This window comes from Osmerus mordax, chromosome 28 (genome assembly GCF_038355195.1).
Source record: "Osmerus mordax isolate fOsmMor3 chromosome 28, fOsmMor3.pri, whole genome shotgun sequence".
Classification (NCBI taxonomy): domain Eukaryota; kingdom Metazoa; phylum Chordata; class Actinopteri; order Osmeriformes; family Osmeridae; genus Osmerus; species Osmerus mordax.
Genome location: NC_090077.1, coordinates 3,066,960 through 3,090,063, shown reverse-complemented (window position 1 = coordinate 3,090,063; position 23,104 = coordinate 3,066,960). Strand labels below are relative to the sequence as shown.

At 44.0% G+C, this 23,104-nt stretch overlaps 4 protein-coding genes across 4 annotated transcripts; 2 read left to right on the top strand and 2 right to left on the bottom strand.

Moving 5' to 3' along the window:
• Positions 1-67: 67 nt before the first annotated feature.
• anapc7 (anaphase promoting complex subunit 7) lies at positions 68-3,965 on the bottom strand. The gene is made up of 11 exons (XM_067231525.1): positions 3,766-3,965; positions 3,269-3,455; positions 3,061-3,180; positions 2,816-2,927; positions 2,567-2,720; positions 2,275-2,417; positions 1,884-2,001; positions 1,591-1,787; positions 1,242-1,466; positions 1,007-1,157; positions 68-888 (listed from the first exon to the last, which is right to left on the bottom strand). Exons 1-11 carry the CDS (start codon positions 3,864-3,866, stop codon positions 699-701), a joined length of 1,698 nt encoding a protein of 565 aa, XP_067087626.1. The 5' UTR covers positions 3,867-3,965; the 3' UTR covers positions 68-698.
• A 328-nt stretch (positions 3,966-4,293) lies between these two features.
• LOC136938227 (ubiquitin-conjugating enzyme E2 G1-like) lies at positions 4,294-8,306 on the top strand. The gene is made up of 6 exons (XM_067231515.1): positions 4,294-4,437; positions 5,514-5,616; positions 5,820-5,917; positions 6,019-6,197; positions 6,315-6,413; positions 6,497-8,306. The coding sequence occupies exons 1-5, from the start codon at positions 4,395-4,397 to the stop codon at positions 6,399-6,401; spliced, it is 510 nt and encodes a 169-aa protein (XP_067087616.1). The 5' UTR covers positions 4,294-4,394; the 3' UTR covers positions 6,402-6,413; positions 6,497-8,306.
• Positions 8,307-9,282: 976 nt separating this feature from the next.
• Positions 9,283-14,608, top strand: rad9b (RAD9 checkpoint clamp component B). The gene is made up of 11 exons (XM_067231510.1): positions 9,283-9,316; positions 9,600-9,670; positions 9,764-9,889; positions 10,024-10,138; positions 10,244-10,343; positions 10,532-10,635; positions 10,802-10,908; positions 11,848-11,912; positions 12,096-12,221; positions 13,789-14,017; positions 14,311-14,608. The coding sequence occupies exons 1-11, from the start codon at positions 9,283-9,285 to the stop codon at positions 14,428-14,430; spliced, it is 1,197 nt and encodes a 398-aa protein (XP_067087611.1). The 3' UTR covers positions 14,431-14,608.
• Positions 14,609-15,135: 527 nt separating this feature from the next.
• On the bottom strand, positions 15,136-23,060 carry pptc7a (protein phosphatase targeting COQ7 a). The gene is made up of 6 exons (XM_067231399.1): positions 22,484-23,060; positions 20,816-20,995; positions 19,873-20,071; positions 18,051-18,174; positions 17,790-17,919; positions 15,136-17,551 (listed from the first exon to the last, which is right to left on the bottom strand). Exons 1-6 carry the CDS (start codon positions 22,683-22,685, stop codon positions 17,493-17,495), a joined length of 894 nt encoding a protein of 297 aa, XP_067087500.1. The 5' UTR covers positions 22,686-23,060; the 3' UTR covers positions 15,136-17,492.
• Positions 23,061-23,104: the final 44 nt, after the last annotated feature.

The following is a 23,104-nucleotide window of genomic DNA, read 5'->3' as shown; positions in this document are numbered from 1 at the left end:
TGGGCATTTGGTTACTGGTATGTAAGTGGAGATTAACTGACTGTTCACTAAAACCATGACAAACCTGTACACTTCATGATTTTATTTTACATTCCCAAAATTGTATGTACAATGCACTACATATAAACATTTGCATTGAAAACCTTTAGTAACATTTAGAACCAGAGTCAATGACATGACCCCATGATTGACACAAGAAACAAAAAGGCATCGAGTCATCTGTTAGAGAAAATCAGAACAAATTCACCAGATCGGTGATCTCATATCCACACTGTTCGCCTTACGGATAAGAAATGCAACAAACAGTAATGGTAAACACACGCTTTATCTTGACAGTCTTCCATGGTGGCAAACTGGGATTGACAACTGATATAAAAGGTCAAAACTAAAAAGATGTGGATGGAATGCTTTATAAGGCTGAGAGTTCCAGATGACACTAGCTAACATGGTAGCAAGATACTCCATTCCAAACCACATGGAAGTTTTTACAGAATCAGGACATTATTCAGCTGAATGAATCCACAATAGACCCTGACCATCAGATCATCAAGGAGACGTACGAGCCGTTATGGTATTCGACAGCATTTCCATGGCGATACCACACTGGACAAACAATGTCCCATTTAAAAGTAGTCACCTATAACGCTCCAGCCTGCCCCCCTGTGTGGCCCTCACTGTCCCCTGAAGAGGGGCGGGGGTCACTGCATGCCGAACCACTGCTCCTGGTCTGCCCACTGAGCAGCCTCGCTGTCGCTGCCCTCCAAGTCCCCGTCCTCCCCGCTGCCCTCCATGTCGTCTCCGTCCAGCTCCACCGTGGCATCAGCAGGACTCTCCTCCTTCTCCATCTTCTGCATCCCTTCCATGGACTTCTGGTCATTCGGGTCCAGGCTGAAGACAAGAAGGCATTGGGGTTTCACACTAGCACCTTTTATGTTCAAGCTACGACGCGTAAGGTATCGGGGGTCATTGTGTCATTTACAGTCAGTAATTACAGTGGGCTTTTTACCTAAGTGCTATGCTGTACTGGTCCATTGCCTCCTGATAGTCGTTGACCGCCACCAGAAAATCTCCCAGCATTCTGTGCAGCACACAGTCACTCTGATTGGCCAAGGCATTGCGCAGAAGAGCAATCCCCTCCTCGTACTTCTGTTCCCGACCTAAAAAGAAGACAACAAAAACATGAGCAATCTGTAGTATTTAAGGACTGAATTTTGAAACGTTGAACATGACTGGATACATACTTAACAACTCAGCCTTCTTCACCACAGCCTTGGTGTAGTCTGGCCTCTGAGCCAGGGCCTTGTCCAGCAGGGTTTTGGCTTTCTCCTGGGTCACCGGGTCTTCCAGGCAGACTGTGGCCAGGATGGTCAGGGTCTGGGCGTTCGCTCCCAGGTTCTTATAGATGTTATTGGCCATTCCCATCGCCTCTCGAATCCCATTGGAAGCCAGGTAACAGTCAATCAGACCTAGCAGGAGAACGTCAAGATTAACATCTCCTTCAAAAACCAATCGATGACATGCCAAAATGATCCAACGGAATTAGGCACAGCTTATGAGCCTAAGAAGCAGGTGTGACAGGGGGGGACTTGCCCTCGTAGCAGTCCAGCCGACAGGGAGCCAGGCGCATGGCCTCTCTGAAGTGGATGATGGCTTCCTGTACTCGGCCCATGTTCCTCAGCGCTGCCCCCTTAAGGAGGAGGGCCTGAACACTGTTGCTGTTCAGCTGAATGGCCTTGGCTCCCAGGTAGAGGGCCCGAGAGTACCGCTTACTGTAGAAGCTGTGACAACTGAAAAATAAAAATAAATAAAAGATTACACTGAACTCTTGTACCTGCATAACAAGGTACATACAAGACTCTCCATTTAGTCTCAGGTTTACTCACCCAGAGATGACCCAGGGTTCTGCATGTTGGTCTGAGATGTTGAACAATCTTCCACCCAGAACCTCAACATCCTCCAGGTGTCCCTCACGAGCCATAAGGTAGCCATAAACATCCATGCCTGACAAACAGAGATTGCACTGTGACTTTGTCCAAGTACCATGAATTCTGTCATTTACATTTAGTCATTTAGCAGACGCTCTTATCCAGAGCGACTTACAGTAAGTACAGGGACATTCCCCCGAGGCAAGTAGGGTGAAGTGCCTTGCCCAAGGACACAACATCAGTTGGCATGACCGGGAATCGAACTGGCAACCTTCGGATTACTAGCCCGATTCCCTCACCGCTCAGCCACCTGACTCGTCATGAAATGCTTGTCAACGCATCCAGGTACCTTTAATCAGATAAGGGTCCAGCATCTGAGCTTGTTCAAACTTCAGGATAGAGTTCTTGGTATCGCCTGCCCTGAAGTAGACGTCCGCCAGGCTGACCAGCAGGTCTACGTTGTCCCGTAGCAGAGACTTCTTCTCTAGAGAGCTGAGAGAGACAAAGGACAAATACACAACGACCTCTATGAAACACACAAGGCATGAATTCACACAGATTCTATCCAAACCTATCATGAATCACTGCTCGATAAAATCAATCCACCGACACTGGTGGCCCGAGGCGCTGGTCATGCTCACCAGATGGTGTTGATGGCTCTGTGGTTATCCCCTGCGTGTATGAAGGCGTAAGCTTTGATCCAAACAGAGAGCCAGTCCAGGTTGGGAATGCTCTGGATGACGTCCATCGTCATGGACGCCACCTCAGCTCCTTTCACTGATAGGGAGAGGAGACCTGGAGCCGACAGAAGGTAACAACTAAGGACTGCCTCACAGTTCAAGTTAAGATATATATATATAGATGCATTATGAAGTGTTAGAGGTACATACCAATGATCGCATCCAGAGCCAGTGGACACTGTCTAAGGACCTCTTTGTAACTTGTGACTGCAGATCGTTCCTGACCAGCTTTCCTGTACAGGTTGGCCAGCATCATGTTGATCTGAGGTTGATGAGCAAAGAACATCGTTATTTCATATCTTGGTCAAAGATGCTTCACTTGATAAGTAGGTGATAAGACTGAACTGTAGTCTTGCACTCAGAATTGGCTACTCGGTGGACGTTCAGTAGCCTACTTTTGGAGTTCTCTGTCTAGATGGAATCCCATCAAGCACTGCAATAGCATCTTTGTCAAGCTTCAAGATGGTGTAGCACTCTGCAATCTTATACTTCACTTCGATCTCTGAGGGCAAACTCTGAAATGAAGAATACAATACACTTATTAGAACGATATGCTCTGTTTGCGCGACTGCAATGTGTATAGTTTTAGAAAGTAAGGCGCACCTGTGTCTGCAAGGTGGATGCTGTGCCCCCGGTTGATGGTCGAACTTTGGAGGTTTTGCTGAGGACCTTTTTCTGCTGCAATGCCATATTGTATTTGCAGGCAGCATTACGGTATTCCTTGTCATGAAAGATGGCATCTGCATGGTAGACCAACAGCTGGTACTTCTGAGATGGTGAGAACAGTTCCCTGTAGGAGCATTTACAGTTGTCATTTCCAAACAGCGTGTGGCTTGAGCTTCCAACTGGGCCCCCTTTTATTGATCTCTCAATACTATATTTTCACTGAAACGAGACGCATACATGCTAATACAGTTTAATAAGTTTAAATACAATTCCATTAATTCCCAATGAATTATACGATTGAAAGTTCAGCTTGCTACGAAAACACTAAAGGCTGCAGTATAGTTATTCACACACGTCACATAGGATTCACAGGCACATTACAATGTTTATCTATTGCATTAGGTGTTAGCATGCTAGCTACTGTAGATACATACGGATTGTTATTGCTCATTGTCAGCAATAAACTACTCATAATTCGAACGTTCGAATGAAGTCCCGCGCAGGCCATATCTCGTACATGATCTATTACGTTCATTGTGAATATGTGTATGTCTTGTTTAAAAATAAATGTGTGGCTAAACTTGAAATTCGCAGTTGTCAGACTACAGGTTCACTTGCTAGCTGGTTGCTACAAATCAAATGTACTGCGACGTCAACTGGTGAGGCTCCTATCAAATATGGCGCCGCAAAATCGAGCCCAGAGCCAGCTGCACTGCTTGCGCAGGCGCTTGAGTAAGTGGGACATGAACAATGAAAACACAAATGTGTATTGTGTATATAGAAGAAAGGTATGTTTTATTGAATCAACTTTTAATAATGTATCTGGATACAACAACAACGAAAACATATGATCGTACTTTCCTGATCGAGATTAGAAATTGCGCCTGCGCTCATCTAGTACGACTGAGAAAGTAGCTGCCCCGGCCAAAACACTGAGTATAGCAGCACTAGTTTCGTAGACACTAGCCTGCCAGTTTTCCAAGGAACTGAATCCGACTTCATCTAAATTCTTCTGGCACAGTTTGGTGGCACTGCATTTATTTTTTGTTAAAGCCCACATACCATGACAGAACAATCAGCATTACTTCTTCGAAAGCAATTGGCAGGTAAATGTGCGCATTTTCTTAGTCTAGATATTCATTATTCACTTCAGATGGACAACGTTAGCTCGGAGACGAACAATCCAACAATTGTGTTGAATCGTTCACGGTCAATACAATTTGCCCAGTTAGTGCTAGTTATTAGTCTACGTTACTTAAAATGGCTTGGAGAAATAACACCACCCTCACGATCTAGAAATGGGTGTTAACTGTTAAATTAGAGCTTTAAGTAATCAGTAATTGTGTCGCATAATCGCCGCCTTTGTTTTTAGCTTGAGCGCAGCAGGGTGGTTTGTTTACAACATGACTGGCTACGTTGTTAGCAAGATAGCATATAGGTTACTTTGTCACAACGGAACTGTGATGAAATGGTGGAACAAATTATACCAAGCTAAACCGTGTTAGCTAACTAACTAGTGTGGGGGATTTGACAAGTCCCATCGTGTGTACCGTTTTTTCGGATTCGGCTTTTGAGTCTCAGAAAATGCTAACTTGCGCCAGCTAGTAACATAAGCTGGCTAGCACAAGTAGATCTATGCTGTCTGTTGCACAACATTGTGTTGCAAGATACCTAGAATATAGCCACACTGTAATGGATACAGTATGCAATCTAAAGATTCTGTGTAGTAGTTGTTAACAAGCTAATTCGATATGGGCATGAAGGCTAACTAGCTAGTTTCTCTAATAACCATGCACAATTAATTTACAACAGGCCTGGTTGTTAGATTGATACCTAAGGAACAAAGGAATAATCAGCTCAGTGTCCATCTGTCAATGATGACTGTAACCAGACTAACAAGTTAGCTGCTAGTTTATTGAACCAAATCTGCGTGACTCCGTTATAAAGACACTTATCATACAATGTTTTTAAATGTTAGGCTATGCATTATCATGTACAGCAACATATTGACATAGTTGGTTTAGTATTACATTTGAATAAATGCTACTAGTGTTTTTCACCAGCAAGCAACACAAATTGCCACATACTTTTACATACATAGCCCTACATAGTACAGGACATACCATGATTATGAAGTCATCACAAGTACCTTTTAGATAGTTAAATTGTATTTCCATTTTAGAGCTCAACAAAAACCCAGTGGAAGGATTCTCAGCTGGCCTAATAGATGACGAGGACATATATAAATGGGAGGTTGTCATAATCGGACCACAAGACACCCTTTTGTAAGTTTTCAGGATCATTTTTTAAAATGCAAGTGTTGGACTTAACTGTGTCTGATTTATAAGCAATGTCTCACCTTCACATCTGTTGATTTTTTTGGTCAAATGTGTGGACATTGTTGTTCAGTTCTCTTCCTGATGTGGCATCAGGCAAATTGTAAGTTCAATTTATCAATGGGAAGGTTTTCTCTCTTTTTCCATTGCAGTGAAGGTGGTTTTTTTAAAGCATACCTGACTTTTCCCTATGACTACCCTCTCCGGCCTCCCAAGATGAAGTTCATCACTGAACTCTGGCACCCTAATGGTAAATGTTCTTAATTTTTAGAGTTTTGGATGATACTATATAATTTAAGTAGTGTGGAATTTGTGTAATTAAACCTATGCATTGCATGGTCTCTTCCTCAGTTGCAAAAAATGGGGACGTGTGTATCTCAATTCTTCACGAACCAGGGGAGGACAAGTTTGGCTATGAGAAACCTGAGGAACGCTGGCTGCCCATCCACACTGTAGAGACCATCATGATTAGTGTGATCTCTATGTTGGCTGACCCAAACAGTGACTCACCTGCAAATGTGGATGCTGCTGTACGAGTTTGTTCATATTACAAACATGATTCCCTTAGCTCATTGTTTTACTATAATGTATGTTATATTTGGACGATTATTATGGTATGATTGTAATGTCTTGCCCCGCTCCCACAGAAAGAATGGAGGGATGACCCCAACGGGGAATTCAAGAGGAAAGTGGCACGCTGTGTACGAAAAAGCCAGGAGATGGCGTTTGACTGAAAGAGTTCCAGGGTAAGAAAGCATACGTTTGTATGATTATTTACATTAGTACACAGAGGTGAATTTAATTGACTATAAGCTCTTTTTTTGTCCAGTTAAAGGAAATGGCTTCAGAAGGAAAATGGTCTGTTCAGCAAACGGCTTTTGCATCCCTTCTTTTGCCAGCCGAGGAATCTGGTTGGTCCCCAGGCACTTCCTTGTAGTTGTTTATGCAGAAGACGAGCCAATGTAAGAAACCTACCAGCGTAAATTACCCACCATTTCCTTCCTGGAATTGTATATTTAATTTAATTTATTTTGAAAATATATCAATGTAAGATATGTCATTACTGTAAATGAACTCCCTTTTTTATCTGCTGTTGAACAGTTTCTACTTTGTACCAGGTTTCTTATGCAATTTAGTGGATGTTTGACTTGCTTGAAGAGTGTAAACAATTACAAGCCTGTTCACTTGATAGGTTATCATTCGTCTTCTGATCCTCACAATCGTCCCCACATGATATTGGTTTCTAAGACCTTGTCAAATGTTGTTTTGTTCACCACTGTCATTTAATCACTGCTGCCTTATGTTAATTCTACTCTGTCATCGACATTATATCTGCCTGGTGAACCTGTGGCCCTTTTTACTTGGATAATCAATATTTCAATTACTTATCATGGCACAGTTTTGTTGACGGTGATATCTTACACAACCAAAAATGTTCCAGGGGTTCGTTTGTCTTAAATCAACCCTTAAAAACCCAACTCGATGTGTACTCACTGAATGGTGAGCATGTGACTATAAAACTACCCCTCTCTCACTTGCTGGTCCAAATTAAGAAGTGTTTAATTCACGTGAAAGGTTTTGGGTTGATTGGAGGTGGGACATAGAATTAAGCTGTGATTATTCAGAGGGTACACTGGGTTTTGAACTGACCTTACCTCAACTTAAATGAATTACAAATGTGATGCATATTTATGATAGTTGGATTTCCTCTTTCTGTTGCCTTTTTCCTTGTCTTAATTGGTTTTGACTTACAGTAGTTAATATCGGAACAACCATGATGACAAATATGTATTCAGATGTTTAATTCATATCCTCATCTGTAAGATTGTATCAATCAACTGACACTAATGCTAACTGCCATGCTAACATGTTAGTCAGTGGTGCAGTCTATGGAGAACAACATGCAATTCCTTGTCTGAAAATATTATTTGATCAATTGATGAGATGGTAGTTTTTTTGTTTAGAATATATTGGGGGGTGGGGAATTTGGTAAAAAATCCTGCTAATGTAGTTATTTCGCCATAGTGTGGGATTTTTTGTGTTGATAGGCCTCGTGATATTGAATAATCCTTCAAATGCATCTGATGTCAATTGATAATGGACAGACTTATTTTTTTTGTCAGTTGTACTTCATTTGTTATGCACAATCAACATTTACATTAGGAAAAGGGGAGGTGGGGGCAAATACAACTTGTGCTCAATGAGACCACTTTGTTTTAACAGTGTTTATTATAACCGTTTGAGCTACCATAAAGCCTACATAGAATCATCATTACCAATGTCCAAACCCTGGTTAATCTACAAATATACCTAAAATGGCGCATGCAATCAGGTTGTTTTTTGAGATATTGTGTACTACTGATGGAATTCTGTATAGGCTTTAAGGGACGTTACTGTTATCTTTGTAATTTGCAAACCAACCATGACCTCCTCTGACCGGTGTTCACTGTACTTGCACATGCTCAGTGCATTGTCATGATGCCATGGAAATGTCATGAAGCAATAGACTTAGTTGTGTTTTACAGGTAATCCTTTTCTCTCCCTTTATCCCCCAAATGTGTTTATTTTATCACTTGGTTTATGCAATGTATATTTGACACAAGCTCAATAAAATGTGGATGTCATGTGGACATGTGTCATGTGCTGTCAGAATGGACTTTTAATGTAATTTCACTATAAGTTATTTTATACTGTTAAACATCAATGGTTTAAAAACTGCGTGACAACAGTACCAGAACTCCATAACTGCAGAGAAAGACGTTTTCAACACTAGTTCGTGAAAAAGAAACGACTTGCAAGCTTGTAAAATTAAAATAAAATGTGCAACCTTGAAGATATCAAGAACGTTTCGAACCACAATTTGTTCACAGATGTTTTATTGACGAGGTTCACATAGTAAGTACTTTTTTCCCCACCCCTATTACTTTTTCAAAACTCCTGATACCGGTTCCCATAGGGCTGCGCTTTACCATCGCCATCTGGTGGTTTACTGTGAGAACTGCACTTGTAATTCACACTTAAAAACACTAGATGGCGGTATTGAAGCGCAGCCCAATGGCGCTGTCGAAGTACCCCTTACTTTTGCATAAGTACTTGCATAAGTACTTGCTACATTCTTCGATAGCTAAACATCTGTCCTGGTGCACGTAACTCTGTCAGGCTATTGCATTTCGTACTTCTGTTGATCAATTTCTTATTCCCTGTTAGTTACTGCATCCATTCAGCGACGAAAGTGTTGTACCAACCATTTTATTTTGGTGGAGTGGAGTGTTTTCATTTGGGGGATGCACTCATATTAGGGGGGGTGTTTTGCACTTCAGGGCCACCGTACAATACAGATGTAGGCGTTTAGATATAGGCTATGTCTCAAAAAATATAGAATGTGATGAATGTGTGATTAGGACCAAAAATCAGACCTCGACAATGTTGACAATGTTACTGATCGGTCACTGGTGAGGCGCGTGAGTAGCGTACCTAGTCAGTCAGTTTTCTCAGCACGGCAGGCTACTCGCGTTCCTCAGCCGGCTATCCATTGTTTTGATAAAAGTTTAAAATTTCTTTGCCATTTGCCATAAATACAAAGGAAGGACCTCTCCCCAAACAGTCAAGGGTAATATGAGGTGTATCATTGAGGGAAATGGTGTGAAAGGTAGCTACAGTATGAGTTTTGACTGCTGGATTTCCCATTTAAACGTATTTATACAGGCCTATAGGCCCTATTTCGTATGAAAAGAGACATAAGTAATTCACATAGTAGGCTTTCTAGTTTACAGTAACGAGTCATGTCTTTCGTTGTCTCTGAGGTAGCTTGACCCGCATTGATGCCTTATTCATTTGAAAAGAAAATCAATTGAAGGTTCAAAACCTGTAGGCCTATTACCGTTAGCCACTCTTATCTTCATCAAGTAAGCAATCTGTCCTTAAACTTACAGCGTTTGGAAAAGCTATTCATGGCCTCTCACGAATAGGTGATGAATTATGGCTGGATCCTATGGTGAAAGGGGTAAGCTTGTTTGTTGTTTTTATTGTGTGTTTGTTCACAGCGGTTGTTTGCTAGCTACAGTCATTGACCTCTAATCTATCTGGTCCCGCAAAGTTGGCAGTGAGATCAGTGAATCCTGCCCATTCGGCCTATGGCTGCTTTCTCTTCACGACACTATTCTTCCAAAACTACAGTCTTGCCCCTGAATGTGGAACCGCCAAATGCAAACTGGCAATGAAGGTAATGGCTCCGCTAACTGCTCTGTTGTTGTAATAGGACACGAATCATGAAACAGATAATGTAATACTGCATTGGAAAGTTATGAGACTATGTGGTTGGGTTTATCTAACTGATGTATCTATCTGTTGATCTAGTCAGTGCTCCCACTGTTTCGGTGCTTGGCGACTATTGAACGTAACGTGGCCAGGTGTGAAATATCCATCAACAGCCCAGAGAATCGTGTGATATTCCAGTTTTACTGCAGACATGGTAGGAGGCCACTGGTACATTCCCATACATACCCAGTTGTATTTTCTGCCCTTTGGACACTAGAGGGTAGTGTGTTTCAATGACACCCTACACTACTTGTATCAGGTATAACTAAAACTCACATGCTGGGTTTCCAAGAGAGCGAGGCTCTCCAGGCGGTATATCCTTCTCACCTCTGCCTCAACGTCCTGAAGGCGCAGGCCAGGTTAGATCTCCCCAGCTCTCATCCACTTAGCAGATTTGTATGGCCTGCAAAACAAACATATCGCCACACACCGTACTGCATAGTTGATCTTCTTTCCTAGGATTAATTTCTCTTTTTGTGCGATTAAATGACCTTTTATCGTTCTCTCGATTCCATGCTAATGACTTACCTCTGTCCCGTTTGGCAAGGCTTATAGGTGACATGGTGATGCACTTCCCAGTGTCCCAGGAGGAAGTTACCCTGTCCATGTCTCCTTTGAGGCTTAATCTCAAAAACTACCAAGAAGAGAAAAGTGGTAATATGTTTCCCTTTTTTCTCTACAGGCACACGTGTTGTATGTCTTCTGTTAGTGCTGCCAGAATTACCCAAAGCTGTAGAAATGAAGTGTCTTATAGGTCTGTGTTGTGCTAATCAGTAACATCATGTCATATTGACTTTTGATTTTTCTCTGAATCCAGATCGTTTGAAGGCTATGCACACTGAGATGTCCTTACATCCGAGTGAGTTTGACTACTTCCAGGTTGGAGTAGATTCGGACATAACCTTCTGTCTGAAGGAGTTGAGGGTAAGGAGGATATTTTAGGATGGAACTTTTTCAGTCACATGAGGTTTTGAATATTGTCTATGTGTGTGTATTTCTGGGTGTGTATGTACGCGGGGTAATTTCCAGTTTTAAGGAGACATATTTATGGACTTGGACCCAAGTGTCCCGAAGACTCTGTACCCTATCGTTTTCCTGTGAACTTTCCCCTCCTCAACTGTAGTCCTGTATTTATGGGTTTGGTGGCTGTCAGACATGTAAACAAGTGCAATGGGGGTATTATTCGCCAGTAGCTGATATAAGTAATTATTCATATTAACTCAGTCTAATTTCCTGCTTTGCCTAAACATACTGTTTTTCAAGGTAATGAAACCAAAACCCCCTAAAGTCTTTTTATAAACATGAAACATGGATTTAGTCAAAACGAGGGAGATTTGAATCAGTTATACACAGCAAATGTTCAAAACATGAGATCTATCTTCTAGAACACCATGTACTATTACTCCTCAAGGCTGATGACGCTATACCAGAGCCCAAACACACATAAACCTTGACCCCAATGTCCCAAAATGTCGCTGGGGGGTACCATATCCCATTGAGAAAGTGCTCATTACAAAATAAAGCCTTGTTAGACTGCTGTGTCCTGCTCCTGTTCTTTGATAAGGGACATGCTACGAGCTATAGAAGTCTTTATACTGTAATACTACATGACAGAGTGTTTAAGTCCTTTTGTCTAAGAGTTGTAAGTAGCCTAGTGGAGACATGCTTTCTGTTGACGACCCCATGGAATCTGAAGGGTTTTGTTCACCTATGCATACTCAAGGATGTATAATGCAGACACGAGTAATCCTATCATGTCCTTTTCATTGAAGTGAATAATTTTACTGGGGAAGGAGTGAAAACATGAACTCCGATTGTGTGTAGTATTGGAATGCTGACGATATGCTCTTTGACTGTTCTTAGGGACTGCTGTCCTTCGCCGAATCCCACGGCCTACCTGTGTCCGTGCACTTTGGTGCGGCGGGAAAGTGAGTATCACGACCCCTTACCCTGCCCGTGCCTTTCAACCGTCAGATCCAGTCATTAGTTAAGCTGATCTACAAGTTTTTCAAATCCAGTCCTTTTTAGAACGCATGAAGATTTCCATCTCCTGCTGATCGTTCTACCTACCCATCAGATGTCCCCGCTGTTGTCATTCACTTGTCTTTCAGGCCAGTGTGCTTCAGTGTGGATGACGTGGTACTGGAGGCCAGAGTAGTGTTGGCTACTCTGGTGGACCCAGAGAGCACCACCCCGTCCCAGGCCGAGGTCGAGGCCCTGCCCCCCGCCGCTCTCAGGTGATTGTCACCACCAGTATGGTTGTGCCACAGCTTGACCAGCATTAACTAATCAACCGTGACCGACGTCCAACGCTGCCCTTAATCTGAATCTATCTTATTATGTGCTCAACAGACCGACTATAAGGTAGCAGCCCGGAGCTCCACTTTTGAAGTTCTCACATCATTTCGACATGTTGAGATCATGTTACCATAGAAAAATATGACAGGGAATCTCAAGTGAGATTAGTTAGGTGAGAGACCCACCAAGAAAAGGTGTCTGAAAGCGCTGTAGAGTACCATCTCTCAGTGCTATACCTGAGATGACCATCAGCTGGACCCAGTTTACCTTCTGATGGGGCCTGATTTGGTTTCTAAGTGGGCGTAGTATTACAGAATCCAGCCCTGTCTGTGAAACGGAGCTAAGGCTATGTGGGGCAAGGCTGAGCAGGGTTGGTGGCCTGATTGACCGACAGCCTGTAATCCCTCCATCCCCGCAGTAACCTGTTCCACCACTGATGACGTCGCCCTGCTGCTCTCCCCGCCCAGCCAGGCCAGCATGTCTCTGAGCGTCTGGGCCTCTGGATGGCCTGAATGTGGCAGTTGGTTGGCAGCACCGGTCCAAGCCGGATCTTTTCACATCTGGGTCACTTGAGTCTCTGCGCTCTGCTCTCAGTCTCAGTGGCGTCACCACTGACCTGATGAACACGCACTTTCATGTGTTGCTAGTCCTGCCACCCACCACAGCTGGAGACCTATAGTGGCTGTCCTATGATTTTTTTCCTCGTTAAAAACCTTCTTTTCGATAAGCTCTTAAACAGATTGGTCATATCATATCTTATATTTCAAACAGCAGTTTTAGTACAACTAGGGTGTTGGCCAATCTCTCCTCACGCTACGCTCCAGTCCCGGTCTTGTTTCTGTGCTGCGGTTGTGCTTGAGGACACTGTGTTTGTGCTGAGGCTGGGAGGAACCTTCAGAGTCGGCGCTCAGCTGCATCGCAGGCCACGTGCTCCAGTACTGGGTAGAGCTGTTTCAGCAGGCAGGCCTGAACCAAAGCCAAATTCCTCCATGCCACTCCAGGGGGGGGTTTTATCGAGACAGGGTGTGCGAACATTTCCTCCTTTCCCCGCACGCTGCATCAGGCAACCTTTTTTTCTTCTCTCTTTCACTCTTTGCTGTCTTTTTCCCCCGCTCTTCACTATCCCTCCGTCAGTGTCTCTCTCTCTCTGGCTCTCCCCCTCCCCTCTGGCTCTCACACTTTGACACACGTGCAGGCGCGGGAACTCACGAGGCACAGCGGTTACCCACATGAGAGCTCGCTTCAAACGTCCTCATACACAAACACAGGCTGCTGCCGGTTGTTTAAAAAGGAAAAGCAGGGCCCCAGTAGTATTAAATACCAACCCTTATTTCTGTGTTTGTGCCTGTGGGACTGGGTCTGTTAAAGGTGAATGTTCTTACCCATGTTATTATGAACAATAAGATTCAAATTGGTTTAATATTTATTTAGAGGGACGGCATATTCTTGTTCCGAGTAGGACTTGGCCAGGGGCCCAACAGTAACTTAATTCTCCCGCTCTCCCAGGTGTGAAGGTGTTGACGGTTTCCCCGACGGCCCTCAGGGGCCAGCCGTTGTTTCCCCTCAGGATTTCCTGGCTGTGGGCGAGCTGATAGCATCCAGCCAGGGGAGCCCAGTTCTCGGTGGCGATGCCCTCATGAGAAGGCTGAGCAGGCCAGGGAACCTGGAGAGACTCCCCACAGCCGGGACTGACAAGCAGCCTGCCACTGTCATCAGAACACCTGCTTCTGCCAAGGTAACAGGGGTCTCGAAACATTGTAGTCCCTGACGCAAACTAGATTGCAGTTTGAACTTTGAGCAGCCTCTGTCACCTCACACCTTTGTGTTCCAGAATCCAAACATGTTCCAGGACTGTGTTTTGTTGTTGTGTTGTTTATCTAACCTTCATTAGTATAGGGAAATAGTGAATCTCTGAACTATAACTTGAATAATGTAAAAACTGCCCAAAAGCATCACCATATTATGTGTGGCTTTAAGAAGTATTATCTCAGAACTGATTCTCAGGTTTTATTTTTTTGAATTCTCTAGATTCGCTCCTTCCTTTTTGGTGCGTTGTCTACTGAGCAGGGAAATGTCCATACTGCCCTGGCGCCCAGTCTGGTGTGTGCCAGTGACACAGAGGACGATGGTGAAGAGGGCCAGTGGTAGATTATAACCCAGAGTCAGTCAGACCAACAAGTTCCCTGGTTCCATTTACCACAAGCCACAATTACAAAGGACAGTCATTTTGTCTGTTGAGTACTTTAGAGAGTGTAGTGGAACATAATTTGTTCCAAATGTTTCACAAACTATTACAGAGTATGTCATTTTGTTCAGATGTTATAATTACGCCACTTTGACAGTTAATGTTATTGTACTACATGATATTAAAATGATAATTTATAGATTCATTAAGAACTGATACCTCAGGTTTCTAGAGGTTTGAATGATACAATTTTTAAAACCAGTCAATTAGATTAAACTGGTTGGTCTTGCAAGTGGAAACATTGTTTCCTGCTTGGAGATGCCACACCTATCTACTGCAGGTATTTGCAACTAAACACACAGATGAATGCCCTTGACGTCTAAAGTCAACTGAGGCCTATGAGACACAGGAGTCAGAGCAGGGAAACGCTTCCTCCATATGCAGAAATACCCTCTGAAATGTGCTTTCACTGTAGCGTAGCCATGTTCTAGACATCAACGATGCTGGCTCAGAAGGGCCTGTTATTACCAGTACTTTGCATTTGTAGTGCACCTTCAACCTGTTTAGAGTATGTTGAATTGATTTTTGTATGAAAGTGAGTGGCTGTTTAGCCCACAATATGGCCTTTATACATAGTCAGTATGATAGAAACAGCTGGCACACCAAGGTAATAAATACTATAATCTTTATTTAAATATTTTACAGCTTCAAAAACATGTTTACAGAACTCAGTCTGCATTGTTGAACTGTACACACAAAATATATAGATACATGCAACTCTCATTGTAACAAACTTTTTTATTTTGAACTGGAGGGTGAAGTCAAGGAGGATATCAAGGTCACGGTTGGGTTGGGTCTGCTGAGGGAACAGGGAAGCTAGCTCTGACAAGAAGTACCATTTGACAGGGAAATTGCTTGTATTGTTAAGTTATCGTTAAGGCTGGTGAGGTTCGTGTTAACCTCTTCAGTGCCATGAAGCTTCAGAGCACATTTTGACTATCCAGTGCAGACACCTCTCGATTTCCCATCGCAAAGGATACAGTAAACATGTGCTTTTGGTTTCTTTTTAATGACATGGTTCACCTGAGGGCTCCCCCCAGTCTGTCCTGCCCTACCAATCATGTATCAAGTTTGGGACCAGGAGCCCTTGAAGCTGGGCAGTAGCCTGCAGCAAGGAAGCACCATATCAGTGTGAAAGAAAAATAATAATAATGCAAACGGTATAGAATCAGAATATACACGTTTAAACAGATCGCAAGATCTGTCCGATTTTGTCAATGAAAATGAATCTCAATTTATGGTGAAAAGGCATAGGATCACATGGGAAAGATGGGTCTTCCATCGACTGGTGAGGATTGAGTTCATCTTAAAACAGCAGGGTAAGATGGGGAAAACTAAATGAGAATCGTATGGCTACTTGTCTAGCTCAGGCTCTGTGTCCAGTAGTGGGCAGACAAAGGGGGGTTTGGAGAATTGTAATTGTACAATTTTGCCAGTATCAACATCTGATACAAGGCACATCAGCTCTACAACTTGAACACGTACATAGTACATGCTTGAAAGGAAGCATACCTTCCTTAAACTGTAGCAGTTGCTGCACATAAATTAAAAAGAAATGCACTGTGCAAATCTGCAGCAATAGATATAACAAAAACATAGGATTTCTTTTGCCCATAAAATATCAAAACCTGCCGTTAAACACTGAATGAGAACAAGTGACCTGATTAAAATGATTTCTCAGGTGTGCCACTGGAATTGTACAGCAGGAAAACTGATGAGGACAGACAAGGAAATGCTGATTGTGAACAAATGTTTCTAACTCTACTCTGAGACCGTGGTCAATGCCCATCCCATCACTCAAAAGACAATAAAAACACGTAGTCACTTGACCCATGTCTACTGGGTGAGAGCATCCTCAGACATGCGTTCTCCAATATTGTGCGTAAATGGCTGCCATCAATGCATCCCAATACATATTGAGAATCACGTGTAGCCAACATAAACCAATTCACTCACCACGCGCACCTGTGACCGAACATACTCCTCTATCACGCTGAACACCACCAGAAAAATCACAACCAGGACTTTGCATCACAGCAGTTCAATTAAAGGGAGGACTTATGTTTGACACAGACAATGTTATTGAACAGGTTCCCCATAGAAACAGGTTAACTTGGTCTGTGTGCAAGACTCGAATTGTACTGATATGGCAAAAGATTGCAACAGCTAGTCCCTCTGTGTACAACCCATTGAGTACGCCAAATAACTGTCACATACAGAGTCCCTCTTTCAAACATCAACTTCACAACATCCAATCATACCACAATGAACATCTGCTTTATTACGCTCAAATACAAAACGTTTCGTGCCCTTAAGCTCGCAAATATTTCCTAATTCAAGATTGTAGGACTAAATCACCGCCAGTCATGCTGCCATGGCTCCATCTGCACATCCTCATACAGTCCTGTCACCTAGGCGCGTGGTTCTGCTACTACTTCCTGACTCAAACCAGCGTGGTTCCCTTGGTAACATCACCGAGGTGATGGCTTCTCTGTCTCCCTCATACTTGATTCTGTAGCATCATGGCTACCAACCCCTTAAATGCACTCAGAGCCCCGGCCAGTAAATAAAGGCTGTTTGGGTGCTTCAACTCCCAAACCGCCCTTCATCCCAGTGAATGGATATAGATCATGATGGCTGGAACACTTCCAGGATGTGGACACTGCAGTACCAGTTTCGGCTTCTCTCTCCAGAATTTAGCCCTCTTGTTTTATCCCCTCGAGATTTTAACACACAGAACGTCAGATTGTGTGGGTGGTGCATAAGGCCATCGTCAGGAAGGTGGAGTGACTGATTCAGCCTATGGAGGGCGAAGGTGCATTGTGGCTGAGGAGAGACAGAGGAGGTGGGGGCCCCGGCCGCCACCATCGCTTTAATCCCGACCAGCAGGAATCAAGACTAGTCCGACATGGAGGCAGATGGTTGGAGGAGAAGGCCCTCCTTTTCTCAATCTGTCCAGTTACTACTAGTCCGTGTACTCTGCCACAATAGACAGCAATACGGTGATGTCATCTGGCTTTCCTCCTGAGGAGAAGAGAGTGGGACAGTCAGGGTGATGAATGGATTGAGAGGATTCACAAACTCTAAAGAGCCATTTTGCTGCTGAGAGCCACAAAGGAATCAGGCTAAAAGCTGAGCCGGTCCCTCCTTTCTCTCCCAGGCTACTTTCTTACAATTTATAGACTACTGGCTTCCACATCAAGTCCATTAAGAAAGGGGACTGGCTGAAAGTGAGTATCGGAGGGGTAGAATGATCCCTTACCTCGCACGTTCAGTCCATTGTCACAGGCAAACTGTGCAAAAGGCGACATGTAGTTGGGGTCGTATGCCAGGACATGGGCCTGCTTTGCAATGCTCCTGGCTGTCTGCTGGATACTCTCATAGTTTGTGTTCTGGGAAACAAAACAAGGAGGACAAGGTGTTCCAGCATTCCAGACATGTTTTGTTTATCCGACTCAAAACGCCCCCCCCCCCCAAAAAAAAAAACTGCAGTAAGCTTGTGGTTAGGACAGGGCAGACCTACCTTGAGTTTTTTCAGCTCCTGTAAGATCATGTAGTCGGGCATGTTGTCAAACAGGCCGTCCGTGGCGGTCAGGATGATGTCACCCAGTTGCACGTCGAAGGAGGAACTGTCGGCGGCATCAGGACTGAGGGAACACATGTACAGATGTTAGCTGAGCTCTCCTTCATCTTGGGAACCCAGAACTTCATTTTTATTACAGGATAATCAGAAAGGAATTAGGAGTGAGGAGGATGTAAGGACAGAATGTAAGGATATTTAGTCTAGGGGAGCCTCAGTTTACTGTATAGCAACTCCACCTGTTAAGGTGCACCATTACAAGACCTGAGGCAAATCGTAATCTCCCCTGACTCCCTCCTCCGTACTCTCCAGCAGGAAATCTGGCCTGTCTGAGCCTGACAAAGCCTGGTCGAATCCGGCCTCCTGAGACTGAGCAACCAGGGGATCCAGACATACCTCAGGCTGCCAGGTAAGGATAGAGGTCAGTGGCTAAATTTGGATTACCCAGCTGATACAGTAGGAAAAAGAAGTGCCCGTTCAGATTCCAGACCTCCTATTTCAGTCATGAATAAACTGCTGCGACTGGCAATCTCTGTCTCTCTGCATGCATGCCTCATGGAAAGTCCGTAACGGAACGGTCATAAGACGAGTTGGAAAAGCACACCTCGTTCTCAAGAGAGGTTCATAAAACACTGTGGGGCTACAGCAACGTGTGTGACACACACACACATATAGATCACAGCCAAGTTCAGTTCAGGATCCAGTGTCAAGTTGTGTCAGTTCTTAGAAGGCATCATTAACTCTCTGGACCAGACTCTCTGAAAGTCACGGCCGTACTGAAAACTAATCTGTCCTGCAGCCGTTTAATCTATGCTTTCCTGTCACATATATCTACAGGGAATATCAGATAAAGATTAATAAAAAATAAATAAAAAAATTATACAAACATGATCTCTACAGACACAGTACGTAATACATGGACACTGTAACAATGTATGAGATTTTAGTCCTATGATGCTGTACACCTACACTCAATACAGGTTCATCTTACTACAGAGGTTTCTCTGTAGTGAGATGATGCGAGTGGCTAAAACTAATCTCCCCAGTTCCAAGATTAAACGCTTGAACAGGCCTGTAAGCCAGCCGGCATGGGATTGGCTGCAGCGAGGCTGGCCCTCCTTCCTCCCCCCTGTTCTTTTGAGACTTTGACCTGGCTGGGAATGGTGGCAGGGGGCCAGCCCCCGCCCAGACCCACATGCCACTGGAGGACACTCTGTCAACGCTACTGTTGGCACGCCACAACGCCGGGCGCAGCAGCACATGACCCAAACGTCTGGCTGCCAATCCAGCCCGGTGGGGCACAACCCACCTGACATTCACCCAACTCTGCAGCCAGCTACTCCAACACGTGACAAGGAATAATGTAGGAACAATATAGATACCCCTCATATCTATTCACAGTGTAGCGCCTTTCTGTTTGTATTATATCTTATTAACCCTCGTGCTGCCTTCGGGTCACATGACCCAAAGGTTCATAACGAACCATCGTTGTGTTTACCCAATTTTACCCAATACAAAAACAAATAAAAATAATTTTCTTTTAACCATTCCAATGTGGGGGGTCTGAGACAGCCCGACAGTTAAAAGAAAATGCTTCACTTTGTTTTTGTATGAGGTAAATTTGTCGCAAAACGACGGTGGGTCACAATGACTGATGGGTCAGAATGACCCGAAGATAACACAAGGGTTAAAAACAGCATAAGAAACCTTGTAGTAGTAGTAGTAGTAATCCTAGTCTAGGGAAGGGCTGGGCTGTGTGACTGACCTGTCACTGAGGACAGCTCCCTCTGCCTCTGGGGGAGCGATGGACAGCTGGAAGGGGGTGTTGAAGTAGTGCTGCTGTTCGTCTGACCGGTGGACCACCTCTCCCCCCCGCACCACCAGGAAGCCGGAGTCTCCCAGGTTGGCCGTGTGGAGCCGGTGGCTCTGCCGGTCCAGAACCACGATGCATGCCGTGCTGCTGCCTAGGGAACAGGCAAGGAGGGGACAGAGACTTTCTTAGTATTTCCCCTTCTGTAAACTCCCAAGGTTGAACAAATTGACTTTATGGAAATGTTTTCGGATACATGGCTTGGGGGTCATTGGCGAGCTGTTTTCTTGTTAACGGTTAAAAACAGCCTAATATCTTATTGCGAATGAGATGTTCCCAGGCATAACTTTGGGGAATGTTATGGGAACCGGAGTTATCCGACCAGGGTGAGAAGCCACACCCTGCTGGTGAGTCATCGGGCCCAGCAGAATGTACACTGGATTCTTCCTACAAACCCATCACGCTCTCTGACTCACCCCCTTTCTTCTCCTTTTTCCTCTACCATAATACAATTACCATTCAGAGTTGTTTTCCCTCTTTTTGAATGCAACATTGGATGGAAAAGTACAGCCTGTGTCGAACTTTACACGACCACATGCTACGGCACGCTCTTGCTTGTGTAGCGATGTAATTAAGGACATATTTAAAAATGTGCAACAGAGACCTAGAGAAAGGATCAAGTCCAGACAGAGATGTATATCTTCCATCTTCGCTGTTGCACAACAAACGAAATGAAGTTTGCCAAAGCTGACCCATGTATACTTCAGAAGCACCACAACCACAAACAAAGCAAGAACATTTGAATATTCAACTGAACACACCTTTGAATATTTTGTATAAACAGAAAACCTCCACGGATGAACATGGACGGTATCCTCTGCCTTAGTAGGCTACTCACCTAGCAGAGGCACTTTGTTCTGGAGCAGCTCATAGTAGCTGGTGGTGAGGACGCCCACAGGGTTGCTAGGGACGAAGCGGCCCTCCTTGATCAGCCGTTCGCACGTCTTCATCAGGGTCCCTGAAAACTGAGACGGGTCCACGCCATAGTCCCGCCAGCCTCCCACTCCATCCGCCACACCTGAAAACAGTCAGCCAGCTTTATTTATGATCAAACAAACTTGCTATATCTTTAATTGTTTTGTTTGACTTCCAAGATTTCCTGATTCTAAGTAATGACCCTCTTGGCAGAGGAAGAACTTGTGGGGAAACAAGAAAGCTACTAGACATTATGCAGCTGTGATGTGAGAGACAATAGACACTTTCATCAGAACACAAACAGGACATCAAGTACAGGGCAAGACAGTGCTCAGATGGAGGCCAAGGACTTATGAGAACATGCATCTCTTTGTCTCCCTAGGAAACACTCATTGAATTGTCATATTATGAAACAAGTCTGTTTCTTGACAGGGCCTCACCTCTACATGCATACTGTTACTGGCAATGTCTTGTATCAAATCTCTACGGGCTACATATGTATCAATGGGACTGTACGTCAGGACTGATCAACAAAACCATAAAACATATTTTGGTTGTCCCAAAGTCTGTTTTATGATCCCACGGCCTAAAAATCCTATGTTTGTTTTTAGGTTGATTAGTACGCTATTGTGAGAACAGTCAGTGTCGCGATCCAAGATGTTTCCAGGAAAGGCATGCTGCTGCAAAGACCCAAGCATTTGCTTTAGTGACCATACATGGATGGTCTTCTCTGTGGTCATCTGTGTCTCTGCCCAGGAAGGGAAACTCAGAAGTCTGTATAAAAAAAGGACTTGTTTCACTCTGCTTGACACACTGAACTGGCTTTGTTGGTAGACTACCCTTGATTTCTATCTGATCCAGAGTGACCCTGTCAGTAGCTAAACCTGGGTTCTATTAGCTGGGAGATTCACGGTCCAAATGGGCCAATATGACTTCCACGCCAGGACATCTTGAAGTAATAGTAATGGAGCTTAAAGACTGTCCAGTTCTGCTCTGTGAACACATCATTTAGGACAGACTAACCCGGTGTCCATGATGGTGTGAAAGTCGAGCATCTGATTCAAGAATACATTCACTGAAGTGAAATTAACACGTATATGTTTAAAATTAAGCGTTTGGGAGACGTTATTTCTGCCGTATTGACACACGAGCCAAGAACAAAAGCCACCTAAGGTTTAGAGCGAAACAGTTCACTACCTCTTTTGGTAAACTGGTCTAGTCATAACAGATAAATCAACACCGACGTATTGTGCCTGCCATACTGTCCCTGTAGCCCATCCACTATTCCCTTTAAACAACCAAGATCTATGTGTAGCTAGCTACTTCCTGCAGTGCACATTGTGCAAAATCCCGTCTGTGACGAAACGTTATCGTTCTGATGTAAGCAATCATCATTTATCTTTCATATCCAGGGAGTTTCACGCACCTATGTACTATGAGTTTAGTAATGCTGTATAGTCATTTACTATGGATTTGAGCCATGTCCTCTCTCTTTTAACGTGTATTGTGCTCGCTTTGTGCCATTCATTGTCTATTTGACAATCAAGCTACTGTACATCATGTGTACGTTATTATTTGATGATAAACTCACCTAATACATCAGCAGATCTATGTCGAGCAATGAAGCAGGCGTCGTCTCCGTAACACATCCCTTTCTTCAAGATGCCCTTGCGAAAATCCTTTCCAAAACCACAGCTTGCTGTTACCAGGCTGTAATCGCGGCTATCTGTTTGAGAAAGTCCGCCAATAACAGCTCTGGCAACTAGTCTACCGTACGAAAGTACGGACAACATCACCTTCACACCAACTCCTTCTAAACTAACTTGCCAAGCTAGCAATCTAGCTAGCTCAGCGTCGATATAGCCACCAAATCCTGACTTGCTTGCACAGCCGAGCTAACCTGACAATAACATTCGCCACGCATACAGGCAGACAAAGCCGCAAGCCAGCCTAGCTGCTGGCTAATGTGTTAGCTAACAACACACCGACTGTGCTGTGACTCGGCTGATCGATGCTTGTTTTTAGTAGTCTAGAGACACTGCGAATTCAAAAATATTATCCCGTTATATAAAATGAAACGCACATCCAGACAGCAAACGATACTCATTCACCACTGTGCCATGACAAGAATGTTGCTTGCTCGCTCAGCTGGTTACATATATTATCTAGAGCTACCACTGTGAAGCGTAGCTAAAAGCCTGCCTTTGCTTCA